We start from the raw sequence: 13541 nt of genomic DNA, 5'->3' as shown, positions 1-13541 counted from the left end.
GGCCATCAACAGCTGGGAAGCCCTGAGGAGTCTGTCCTATGAGAAAAGGAATTAGAGAGCCTTTCTAGCCAAGTGAAGCCCATGCCTTTAAGAAGACTTAAAAGGGAAGAGGGGCAGATTCTGACCTTCACAACGTTGCCCATTCAATAAATGGTGTATGTGTGATCAGATCCATGCATGTAAATAAATCATGCACCAATGCTATGGAACAGGCTACAAATGCAATTTTAAAAAGGTATCCAAAAGATGCTCCTTGTCTGGGACACCATTTGGTCTAGGTCCTACTTGAGGAATGATACTTTTGGGAGGGTTTGTGTTCAGCTGAGTCTCTCCTTCAGTTTAACACAATCTCCCCTAGAGATCTGGCACTGGTTGCCACCTGCATGCCTTCAGATCATGGGTGCTAGAAGGAAATGCCTATGTACTTCCTTTCCCTGCCTTTGGCCATTGGCTTTTCATCCATCTGCTACCCTATGGCCCTTTTGATAATATGAATATAAAAATCCTTAACTCCTTTGAGTTAAGTTGTTGAAAATAGCCCAAATTTAATGGTAACTGAAACAGTACTAAAACTGGTTGCCATATTATTTGCCCTTTGATCTTTGATCTTGGTCTTTTGTTTTTTATGGTATTGGCCCTGATCCAGCTGGGCCCATGAAGAACAGCTTGGGATGCAAGCATGTAGGCCAGATAAAAGGACATGGAGTCCTGTCAACGTGCTGTTTGAAAAGGAAGGGGTGCTTGGGGAGAGAAGAAATTAATCCAACAGCCCCAGTTTTCCATTTAGTGATAAGCATTACATATATTTCTGTTTTCTTTGAAGGCCTTTTGCTAATGCAGGTGTTAAATCAGTCCAGTAACTCAGACCATCCTACATACTGTGATGCCTTCATTTTTTGGGAGGCCTAACCAACAGAGCCTTTTGACAGAACAATATGGAGCCCAGTGTTAACAGAAAATCAAGCTTGAATGTTAATGACCAAAATGTGAGTTAAATGTCATGGGTAAATCTGTGGCTAAAAAAATGCCCAACTTAAGTTACTGGCATTTATCAATAAAAACTACAAATAATCTTATTTGGCTTTGTGGAATTTGCAATTATTCTAAATCAGAGATGGACTTGAAACAGATGAATATTTTCTCCTTCTAAGCATTTTTAAATCATCTAATTTACTTTCTGGCATGCTATAAATGCACAACCCAGCACACTCAGACTTTAAAACTTTAAATCAGCCACTGTTCCTAGGACATCAGAACAAAGCTGTTTGCAATTGTAAAATAATATTTTAAAACTATATTTAATTTCCAGGTGTGTGTTTTTTCTAATGCCCTTTCCCGTGTCCTTTAATACTTGACCAGAAAAAAAGGAAGAGGAGAGAAGGCTATAAATTAATTGATTGTGATTGATCCCAAAATGTTATAAATGTTCTGTCCTCAAATCCTTTCCACATCAAGCAAATACACATATTGAAAAGAATATGTAGACATGTAAGCCGCAATTTAGAAAGAAAAAACCTAATTGAACAAGTAGGAGTCCTGCTCCTGAGAAGCTTTTTACTGGAGAGGCAATAGCTTGAGATGGCTCATTCATTATATTATACAGCTTATAATGTATGCTGCAAATGTGTGGCGTGGTGGCGAGCGTGCTGGACTGGGAGCCGGGAGATCCGGGTTCTAGTCCCCACTCAGCCACGGAAGCTCACTGGGAGACTTTGAGCCAGCCACAGACTCTCAGCCCAACCTACCTCACAGGGTTGTTGTGGTGAGGATACAACGGTGAGGAGGAGGATAATGTAAGCCGCCTTGGGTTCCTTGCAAGAGGAAAAAAGGCGGGATATAAATGCAATAAATAAATAAACAAAAATGTTGTTCAGTTATTGTAAAAGACAACGACAAGCCAACTGGATAAATTGCTTAAAAAAGAAAGAGAGTGAAAAATGAAATTGTTTATTTTCATTTTTGCAATAAAAATGATACAATATTGTGAGAAAATGTAGATACATACATACACTTGTTTATTGAAGGGAGTTTCAGTACATTATTGGCTCACGCTTCAGTCTGATACACAGAAAGCCTCGCATACGATTGTTCCAGCCTCTCTGCCCACAGACCACTGGCAACTGCAGCTCTGTGAGGAAAGCCAGGGATCTCCATCAGGGAATTTTCAGCACCCTCACCACCCGACAAAGCCCAGGTTTCTTTGGGGGAAGCCATGCCAGTTAAACTGGTATGAAACACCTGTATCTTTATAGTATAGACATACTGGTTCAGCACCACCTTCAACAGCTCTTCACTGTACGGTGTAAATAAGTAACACTCCAAATGCTGTTATTCCCTTTATGTCTCTATATAGAGCGTGCCTTCTCCCAGCAGTGTTTCTTAACTCATTTCAACAAACTGAGTTTTCTTCAGCGTCGACTATCAGCTCTACACTAAAGACAGACTACGCTTCTTTTTTCAGAGAGTTGAAGATGGTGTGACAGAGGTGCCATTTCCCATGGCATCTCTGTTCACAAGTTGTGCAGGGTTTTGTATTGCTCCACGAACCTGCAAATCCTGTTTGCCTAGAGATGCAGTGGGACAAAGAAACGTGTGCACACTCTGGGCAATGTCAGGGATGGTTCTGTCATATGACCTACCGCTTTCCCCAGACGACGACTCCCTTCCAGCTGGTAAAAGCGTCCCCTTTCTGCTTTCTTAATCTTCCCTGTGCTTGTAGAAACCACTGTACCAACTGGAAATTAAATCGATACTATAAACAAAGCAAGGTGTCTGACAATTTTAATGTAAAAATACAGAATTGTATTAAGGTTTACTATTTAGGACAAAAGGGTGCATTTGTATGAGAATGGTATCTGGAGTCAGTAATGCCATGCATTGTTAATTCCCATGGGTCTCACAGATACAGAATACCTAATTCAGGCATTTCCCCACTTCAGTTCTAAAACGTCAGGACATATAACTTTAAACAAGACCCAGAAGAGGTTTTGTGTTGTTCTTGGTTGCTTTTTCCCTTTGAACAGCAGACTGCCATGCCATATCACACCCCTCTGTTTCAAAAAGGGCTTGCCAAATGACATGACAGTGTGCTGTTTTGGGAAAGCCTGAGCTCCATTGGGCACATGCTGAACTAGCCATGCAGTTCTTTCAGTCCAAGCCATGGTCTGTTTATGGAGCTTTGGATTTGGAGCCTCAGTATGTTGGACGTACAACGTTTGATTTCCCACCATCCTTTAATTCAGGGATAACTTGTGGCTCTCCAGATGTTTGGGCTTACAACTCCCAGAAGCCCTAGTCAGCATACTCAATGGTGAGGGGTCATGGGAGTTGTAGTCCTCCACATGTTTTCACCTACATGTTGCCCACCCCTGCGTGAAATGTTTCCCTGACCCAATGCCCTTGTAATGAAAATGTCAAATAAAAACAAAAAACACAGACACACACACAATGGAAAGAAAGGATGGCTTGAAACGCCACCGGACAACACACCACCACCACTGTAGGAGAATATACAGAGTATCAAATGGTGGTGGGGCAGGACATTTGACTTATTTGTTAATACCAGCTTGAGTCATTTATGACCCACATGCACAAGACGATTAAGTGAGCTTCTGTTTTTTTTTACAATGAAAGACTTAATTTCATGGCCATTCTAAACAGGTGGCAGTGAGGGTGAGGGCAGGCAAGGCTCTGATCCTGCAAAATCTTGCGTGAAGCACCCAGTCTCAAGGGCCTCTACAAAACCATTAGCAAAGTTTAAAACTCTGTTGGAGGTCAGGGGCAAACAGCCACACCATTCATTTATATATACAATACAACTAGACTGGACACAAGGATATGCTCCATCCTACTTCTATTTTAGATAGCTTGCTATTTGTCCTTTACTTGAACTATATACAATACAACTAGACTGGACACAAGGATATGCTCCATCCTACTTCTATTTTAGATAGCTTGCTATTTGTCCTTTAATTGAACTATAATCCCGATACGTTTGTTGAAAAGAAAGTTATTTGGCCTTCCTCCCCCACTACATGCCATCCCACCCAGCCTAACCGACCTAAAAGGGTGTGCCACCCTTTTAGTAGTGGAGTTTCACTTCGGAGCGCTCCTGCTTCCATCCAAATGGCAGGGTCGATCAAAACCAGTACTCGGAAACAAAGATGTGGACGTTGACCACGTTACGGTGCGAGACGACCCCTCCCACAACGTAGTTCATCTCTAGCCTCAGGGTGGCATAGGAAGGGCCAACGATGGGCTTCACCTGACGAACGACGCCTATGGGTTGAGGAAGAAGAAGAAAAAACATGAAGATTAGCGCCACACGCATAAATGGCCTGAGCTCTCCCATCATCAGTGATGGCTTTGGTCCTTCCCGCTGGGTGGTTTCCAGAAGGTGGTGCCAAGAGGCTGCTGTTCCATCCTGTGGCCTTTGTATTATGAGACACTACAAGCTTCCATCTAGTTTCCCATGCTGCTTAACATCTACAGGAAACCTCTGGGAAAGGTCATCCAGATTTGGGCCAAGATGTTGTCAGCACGACAACACCGTTCCGTCTTTCACGTCCATCTTCTAGTCCCAGGGGAATGGGAATGGTGGAAGTTCTAAACTAGTGGCTGATGCAATTTTGGGAGTGGATGAGGGTGAACAAACTGAAGCATACGAGCACAGGAAGCTGCCTTACACTGAGTCAGATTGTTGGTCCACCTAGCCCAGTATGGTCAACACTGACTGGCAGTAGCTCTCCAAGGTTTCGGGTCAGAGTTTTGCCTTCCCTCCCCCGAGATGCCAGGAATTGAACCTGGGACCTTTTGTATGCAAAGCAGGTGCCCTACCACTGAGCCATGGCCCCTCCCTCAGACAACCTTAATCCAGACAAGACAGAAGCACTGTTGGCCACGGGTTCCAACTATCTTGGAGCAGGTGTTTCACTTGTGTTGGATTGGGTTCACTCCTCATTAAAAATTAGAGTCCACAGCTGGGACTGCACCTGGGTCCAGCCTTACTCCTGGATGGCCTGATGTCATCTGTGGCTAGAAGTCCCTTTTACTACCTTTATGGTGCAATCCTATGCATATTTAGACAAAAAAAGTCCTACAACTCCCAGCAGTCCCAAGCCAACACTGCTGGCTGGGGACTGCTGGGAGTTGTAGGCCTTTTTTCCATCTAAACATGCACAGGATCGCACCCTTAGCTGGTATGCTAACTGCACCCTATTCCTTGAGAAGTTGGAACTGGCCATGATCATTCATTGTTGCTTTCATTGTTGGTTTTAATGGTTTATTGTTGGCTTTTATTGTTTTTACATTTTTATCACTTTTAATATTATAATTGTTTTTATGTATTTTATTGTTGTAAGCTGTCTTGGGAGGGCTTCTGCTCTGAAAGGCGGTCAAGAAATATTTTAAATAAATAAACAAACAAATGCCCTGTTCACCTCCAAGTTAGATTACTGCAATATTCTCTACCTGTGCCTGCTTTTGAAGACAGCTTGGAAGCTTCATTTGGCCCAGAATGCACCTGCCTGGATGTTACCTGGAACTGGCAGAACAGAACATATAACATCAGTACGAGACCAACTCCACTGCTTATTAATCTGCTTTTGGGATCAGTTCAAAGGGCTGGTTTTGACCTTTAAAGCTCTAAACAGACTGGGACAGGGTGGGCCCGTTCACAAGTAATGGTGGCAAATCATGGGCTAATTAAACCATGATTTGCCACAGTGCATGCTGGGCATGTTCCGTGGCTATTTTGAATATTCATCCTCCAATCCGGCCAATTGGAGGTTGCTACATGAGGTTGTTACTAATTGTAGACTAACTGTCGGTTATTTAACCCATGATTAAGCTATAGTGTCTAGGTTCAGATATCAAGTGGCAACCTCCAATTGGCCTGATCAGAGGTTGACTATTCAAAATGGCCATAGGCCAGATGGATTAATTAATTAATGGATAATTTTCCACCATAACGTGCAAACAGGATCGGTGTCTTAAGAATTGCTCCCAACCATATGAAATTACCTGATTATCCACTGAGGCCCTGCTCTGTGTCCCCTGCCCCACCACTGGATGCTTAGTGGGCTGGCACAGGAAACAGAGCCTTTTCTGTGGTGGCAGGCCAGGGAAGCAGCCGGGGCCGCTCCGACCGTTCTGTGTCCTATGTGGTGTGCAGTTTTCCTGCCCTGTCAGCCCTGGTTCCCGTGGAGGGGATCATTTGTGCCAGCTACAGGCTGGCATGGAGGGAGGACGACCCTGAGGCCTCCCCAAGAAACCAAAGAGCCTTGGCCCCGTCCATGCCCCCCTGGGAAACCCCATTCGGGGGCCATTGGTGGGAAACCTGCCAGTGATGCAGTTACGCCTGTGGAGAATAACGGGACCCCAGGGGGAACACGGCCTGCTGAGGTGCGCCTACTAGCAGAGCTTCTCTCTGCCTACTGAGGGGCACCTCTGCCCCATCCAGCCCTGTACCCTGATAGTTGTCTAAGGGTCTGGATGGTTTTGCCCCACCTTAAATAAAGACTACGTAGGTGTAACCATGGGCATCTCTACGCCAGCCTAAAATCCTGCATTTAAAACGGGTCTTTCTGCTTCCCTTTCAAATGCAGGATCACAACAACTCCCTTTTCCACGCGCTTCCTTTCCCCCTCCTCCTCCCCATATCTGAGTCTTCCATTCTCTTTCAGTGATCTCGCTCCTCTTCTTGCTGCTTTTCCTTTTTTCACGGAGGGAACTTAAGTGGAAAACAGCAGGGTAATTTGACAGCTCATTGTCTGTGATCCATTTAAAAATGGAACAAAGGGCATTTAGTGTAGGAGACGCCCTGAATGATCACGGCATCATATAAAGAGCCTGAAGACTTCCGTTACTCAGCCATCTCAATCGCAAGATAAAAGCTACATGTGAAGAAAGCCTGTATCTGCACACATCCATCCTTCTACTGGTGTTACTCCCTTTCCTCCTGCCCCCTATTGTCTCCCGAACCAGCAAATTTCAGACTATGGGGTCATTAGGGTAGAGACCTCTTTTGTGTTTATTTTTGTTTTTACTCTGTGAAGAACTACATACTCTGTGAATAACAACAACAGAAATAACTATGACAACCTAGTTCTAGATTTTTATGGCTGTTTTATCGATTCCTGTGCTGTTTCTTCTTTTGCATTGTATTGTATTTTATTTTTAAAAACACTTGTATTGTATTTTATATTTTGAATGGTTCTATGGCATTTTAGTTTTTTAACTGTTTGCAATACACCCAGAGAACGTTAGTTATTGGGCAGATTTAAAATGTACTCAATCAATAATACAACGTATGTATATTTGAAATGTGCCTCTTTATTTACGCCATCAATGTCCCTGGCAAGAGAGAGTCCCTGCCCTAAGGAGCAGACAGGGTGAACACACAGCCAACATCTTGGAGGTTTGAAAAGTGGTAAAGTATTGCTTCTTTTTGGGATTGTCATTACAGTTTGAAAAGTCTAGATTATTTTACCTCTGGTTACATAGATAAGAATTTTAATATGTTTTGTTTCCTGTATCTTGTAGAACAAGAAACTATCTCTTCCACAGGTGGTGAGAGGTTCCAAGGGCAGTGTTACAGGTTTTAGTTCACATCAGAGGAGAGGGCGCTGGACACGTTTTGTGGTCTTTGTAATACCTGGTTTATTTACAGTACATCAGCACAACACAGTGGAGGCAAGTCCATGCCTTTAAGCAGATTGTGTAGCAACTAATCCCTGCACCAGGTTCTTAAAGAAACCATTGCACCCAAGAAAGCTGCAGCTGCAGCCAGTTCACAGCCCTTGCTCTTCTCCTTTCCTTTTTCCTCAATTCAAACTATTTCCCTGCCCCTTCCCTTAGCTCTAAGGGGTGTCACCTTCCCAAATGCTGATGGATAGGATATTTCCTGCTATCAAGAAATATTTACATTATTTAATAAAACCATAGTGATAAGACTCAGCTCAAACCTTCCTAATTTAAAGGACTGCCTAATTAAAGCAGTCCTTTAAAAATGCTTGCACCATTTATTTTGGAGGGAGACCCTGAGGAGGTTAACAGTTATGTCAACCACTCCTAATGCATTTGAAGGTCTGTGTTTTTCTCTGCAGATAAACTACTATTCACAGTAGAAACAAGCCACAAACCTGGGAATCAAGCTGCAGACAGCTCTGCCTCCCATGCTGAACACGAGCATTCCTTTTGTCCCAGTGTCACCCCACTGATAAACAGATTCCTCAGGTTTTTGACACAATACTAAAACCTGCGAAACCTAGTTACCAGAAGCAATAGTGGGATGAATGTACACACTATGAACAGAAACGTCTCTTTCAAATTGCTTTCCGCTCTGAATAAAACTAATAATCTGTTTCTAGCCTATGACTCACTGATAGTATCCTCACCAGTTTTCTTTTTTCCGTGCAGTTTGTTGTCCTCCACAGTACACAGAATAGAGTCACAGAACAGTAGGGTTGGAAGGGGCCTATAAGACCATCAAGTCCAACCCCCTGCTCAGTGCAGGAAGGAATATATGGCTACTGTACTATCAGTTTCTGAAAGTACAAAATATAGGATAACGAAGGGTTGCCCAAATCCAAAACTCCTGCTGAGCTGACCATTTTGGTATAGAATTCCTTCTTTCAGTTATTGGAATCTGACAGTGGCATTTGATTTGGAAGGAAATACACAGTTTATGGAAGGATTATTTAATATGTTTCCCATTTAGATCTTAGTTGAGGTCATGTTTCAGAAGTGGAGTGCTCAACAGTATATATGGAATTCCAGAAGCACGCTCCGAGCAGCTCCCTAAGAACACATTGGCTTAGGATCTGATGGGAGAGATAAATGTTTGCTTATGCCAGCTGTCAGCACCCTTTTTTCGAATGCTGTGATGACCCTGGAGTTCTGTCCTATTTAAACACTGGCTAACATCTTCAGCATGCGGTGAAATAGCAAACTTTTCACCACACTCATTTTGCTTGCCATATTTCATGAAAGCGCCTCTCTCTTTAAGCATCTTTTCCACTCCCTAAAACGTTACATATAAGATTCATCTTCTTGGATTGATTCCCTTGCCTTATAAAATTAACTTCTGTTGCCAGTAGCTGGGATGAGGGGAACTCTCTGGAATACAGCCTTTTCTATGGCAGAGAGTATTTGAAATGATTTCTCTTCAGCATATCTTTGACCTATAACCACGTCTATAAATAGGATGGAATCCTTTAGCCCAGACAATTTCTTTCTCACTCGCCCTACTCCCTAGGCAAGGAACTGGGGGTGTTGCCCCACATTTCATAGTTCAGTGCAAGACACTCAAGAATTCAGGGTCCAGGAAATAATTTCCAGTAGATACAGAAATTAATAAAGAACTGGTGGTGAGCACCCACAATCAGCTTTGGGCAACCACATATCCTATGCCCACACTTCCAGCATGCTTCAATGTCTCTTACAGCACAACAAAGCACTGGGCCCGGAGTGATGCTACAGGTCTCTCACAGGGGACACTCTCCTGGAAGTGTGAGTGTATGGTTTGTGGTTAGCCAAAGGTTAGTTCTCCCAGCTCCTTATTTCTAAGTATTACCTGGGGTCATCATGTGTTAAAGAGCATTACACGTTAACAGTGATTTTGCCTGGAGTGAATTCTTGTGATTTTCAAAAGAGAACAGCCCCCTGCTCATTGAGATAGAAGATGTCGGGTAGCCCAAATCTTATTTTGTGGTGCAAGCTTATATAAACAACAGCTCCTTTTTGAGGCTGCTCAGTCAGCTCTGTTTTGAACATTTTTTTGTGGGAACAAGAAACCAATAACCGAATTCGGCTTCATCTTAGGTGTAGACACTTGAACACAAATAGCTGTGAGCAGCTCACAGTAAAGAAAGGACACTTTGAAGGGGATGAAATGAAAAGGTGCCATCTTTTTTACTTGGGAGTGCTTCTATGGCTTGGTAGTTTTATGACGAGCCAACTCCCCCCCACCCCCCACATATGTTCACTGCATCTTTTCCCATCACAATATCTGCATCTTATTTTGAGCGCCTCTACATGAGGTTTTTGTGGTGGGCTCGTGATTGCTCACTCACAGTAGTTTGCGGATCCTTTACACAGACATTTTTATCCTCCAGGGCCTCTCCCATGCTTTGCAGCCATTATCACAGTTTTTTCCTAACCAGGGAAGTCTGGTATTATTTAGAAATGGCACAATGAGAGTCTCCTGAAATTGCGCAATTCCGCTATACCACTGTGCCATCTAGTAGTTGTATAATAAAACATAGAACTTGCAGATAAAGGAAATCCCCCCCAAAAAGCATGTGAAAAGGAGCCGATCTTAATCCCACAAAGAATCTGGAGGCAAAAGCCTCAGTAAAGGTGTGGGATAGAAGCCTCAAATAGAAATGCCTATTATTTTCTAAAGACAGGATACAAATAATTATAAATAAATGCATCAATAAAATTATGAGAAAAGCTTCTCCTGCTGGATTTCTGTTTGCTATGCAACTGTTAAAGGCTCATCTACCCTACTTGGGCGGCGGGGGGGGGGGGATGAGTAGCAGTCTTATGGAAGAGCCCTTGGCCTGTGTTTCAGAGTGAATGAAGTGAAGCCTCTCTTACTGACCAAACTGGGGAGGAAGGGTTTAAGGGTCCTTTGTGGGAATGTCAGATAAGATGGGATAGTCCACATAACTGGTGGCTCTGCAGGGGTCAGGTGGAAATGCCTTATTCGATCCCTGGGCTGCCAGCTGCTTAGCCCTAGCCGGCCCTGAGCTCCAGAGCCTGTTCTGTAGACCACTTGCACATTTGACACACCACCGACCTGCACAACCTGCCGTCACTGGGGCCGGTCATCGTCTCTCAGCCTGGCCTGCCTCACAGGGCTGTTGAGAGGATAAGAGAAAAAAAATCCTGTCTATACTGCTCTGACCTCCTGGAAGGAAGGATGGGATATAAATGTGACAAAGAAATCTATTTACTTTCTTTGAAATTACAGTGAGGCCATATCTACCAGGGCAGTTCCTAATTTGTGGTATCTTGCCCTGGGAAATCATTGTCCCTCAGTGTGTCTTTTGGGGAGAGATTTTGGAGATGCCTCAATAGCACAAGTTGCCATTCTCCAAATTGCTCCTCTCTAGAAGTAACAGTGCAAACCTGTGCATGTGTACTCAGAAGTAAGCCTTACTGAGTTCAACAGAGGATGCAGGTTGACTGTCGCTTGCAGATATGTAAATGCAGACATACAGAGACTCTGACCAGGTTTGCACGATCGCCACAGCTCATAAGCCACGACGAGGCCCAGTGCCCACGGGCATCATCCTCGATATTCAAGCCGCAGTCACGACTTGTCGTGTCATCTGAACCCAGGGACTGTGTGTTATGCGAGGATTAAACAACCATCACAGAAAACTTGACCCGTTTGAGGGTTAAGCCTCACATAACTCATGGTCCCCAGGTTCAGACTACATGGCAAACTGCAGCTGTGGCTTGAATATTCAAAATGGCTGCCAGCACACACCATGGTAGTGTAGATAAGCCATGGTGGGCTATTTGATCGTGCGAACTGGCCACAATGACAGTTTGTGGCTTCCCTTCCATCCCTCTGTGGATACATGTCCAGCTAATCAATGCTGTTGTATGCAGGCCATAGCCAGGTCCCCAGATTTGGCTTTTGGTTCTGGGGTTTTAGCCTCCCTGTCAGGGTTTCCAGGAGAAGGAGTGAGATGAGATCTCCAGATGAGAGGCTAGAATCAAAGTGATAAAGAGGAAGCTATTTTCTGCTTGGCTTGATGAGAGCTTTTGCTCCAAGCTCTGTTGTCAGGCTCCATCCTGATTCAGCAGGCACAGCCAGGCTCTGCCCTGACCCACCAGATGCCATCCCGCTCCCGCAATTGCCACAAGGCTCAACGGTTCCTTCCTGACCTCAGTGCTGCCAGGCACCAATCCTGTATCACCCAGACTCCTCCATGTGAGTCTACAGAGGTTCTGGAGACCTGGCAACCCTCGCTGTATATGTCTGATTGGCAGCACAAGACCATCATAATCAAACATTCCATTAAGCATTCTTAATGGATAAGATCCATTTATTTAAACATAAGTGACTTCATTCTACAACAGGGTCAGGCAAGTTGTGGCCCTCCAGATCTTTTGGCCTACAGCTCCCATCAGCATAGCCAATGGTGAGGGATCATGGAAGTTGTAGGCCAAAATATCTGGAAGGCCAGAAATTGCCTGCCCCTGCTCTACTGTTACGTTCAGTTAGGTTGGCAGGCACAAGAGACCAGGACTTCTTGGTCATGGCCCCAGAACTGTGGAACTCTCTTCCTATTGATGGCCATATGCCTTGTCCCTTCTATCCATGTGTTCAGGCAAGCCTTGAAGATCTTCCTCCTCCATGCCCCCTTTAAGTGGGGCTGTAATTAGCACTGTTTGGGGAACAGCCTCTCAGTGTACACTGTATGTTTGTTAATGCTGCTCCAGTTTTTGTACACTTTTTTGTGGGGGCATAGTCCTAAAAAGTGGCTGAAAACTCTTTCAATCAATCAATCAATCAATCCTCAGAAGCCAGTGCCAGACAGGCTTTAGCAAAGTAAATTAACAGCAGTAAGAAATGGAAGGGCGAGGGAGGGAAGGGTCAAGTTGTGATCCTTGAAATGAAGGCAGCGATGTTACAGGACTGCCCCTGTTTTCAGCTGTGAAACGCTGGAGTGTGTGGACAGACGCACTTTGCTTCAGCACCATGCTGAATTGTCTCATGTACCTTCAGACCATTTAGACTGTTTTGGAACAACAACACCCAGAATTCCTGACCACCGGCCATGCCGGCTGGCGATGATGGGAGTCGAAGTCCAAAACATCTGGAGGGCACCAAGTTGGGGAAGGCTGCTCCGGGCCTCGCAGGAGCGTTGTAAGCATTGCAGAGCCAATGTGCCTAAAGAGCTTCGGAGCACATAGGAAAAGCACGACTTTGATGGAGTAGCAGTGTTCTTAAGCAGTATTCTTGATTTTACTCTTATTAAAATAATACAGCCAGTAATTTAGAGGAAGAGCGCACCCTCACTATATTGTGGGTCAGGCACATTCCTCGGTCAGCACAGATGCCAGGATACGGCTGGTGTTGAACTTAATATTGTTAATCTCAGTCCACCTCATCAGAGTTTCTGGTATTGTAATTGGGTGTGGAAGGTATTCTTTTGGCTCGTCTGTGTTGCTGCGAGATATAATTACCTTTCCCTCCCCCTTGCCCCCCTTTGAAATAAGTAAGCTCCTCAGGCAGTTCACCTTCATGTCTGGTTTCTGCTTGTATTTTGTGTCACATAGCCAGTTTGCTAATAACCCTGCATCTTGAACTTGAAAGAGCCGTTCTGGGATTTAACCCATTCCTTGCAATTACCCCCGGAATTCACAATACCCCTTAGCATTAGCACAGTGGGGCCGGGCCGGGTGAAGCCAGAACTGCGGGCCGCCAGATCCGAATCTAGACCTGGCATCCAGCACAGGGTCTCTGAGGTCAAGGGCTTGAACTAGAAGCTGAAGTGAAGCAAGCAGGCCATGCTTTT

The 13541-nt window shown here is 44.5% G+C and overlaps 1 protein-coding gene across 3 annotated transcripts in view; it reads right to left on the bottom strand.

Moving 5' to 3' along the window:
* Nucleotides 1–1907: 1907 nt before the first annotated feature.
* The window catches only part of FBLN1 (fibulin 1), a 103887-nt gene continuing 92253 nt past the window's right edge, over nucleotides 1908–13541 (bottom strand). For 2 of the 3 annotated variants that reach the window (XM_084811310.1, XM_084811309.1), the window contains one exon: nucleotides 1908–4278. In XM_084811310.1, coding sequence (XP_084667436.1) covers nucleotides 4139–4278 — 140 coding nt within the window. In that variant the 3' untranslated portion in view covers nucleotides 1908–4138. Of the gene's footprint in view, nucleotides 4279–5469; nucleotides 5543–13541 lie in introns of all 3 variants that reach the window. The other variant, XM_084811312.1, reaches the window with a different exon arrangement.

This window comes from Heloderma suspectum, chromosome 7 (genome assembly GCF_057233095.1).
Source record: "Heloderma suspectum isolate Gila_16-S chromosome 7, 16-S_ref, whole genome shotgun sequence".
NCBI lineage: Eukaryota > Metazoa > Chordata > Lepidosauria > Squamata > Helodermatidae > Heloderma > Heloderma suspectum.
The sequence above is the reverse complement of the archived record's forward strand: the minus strand, read 5'-3'. Positions and strand labels throughout refer to the sequence as shown.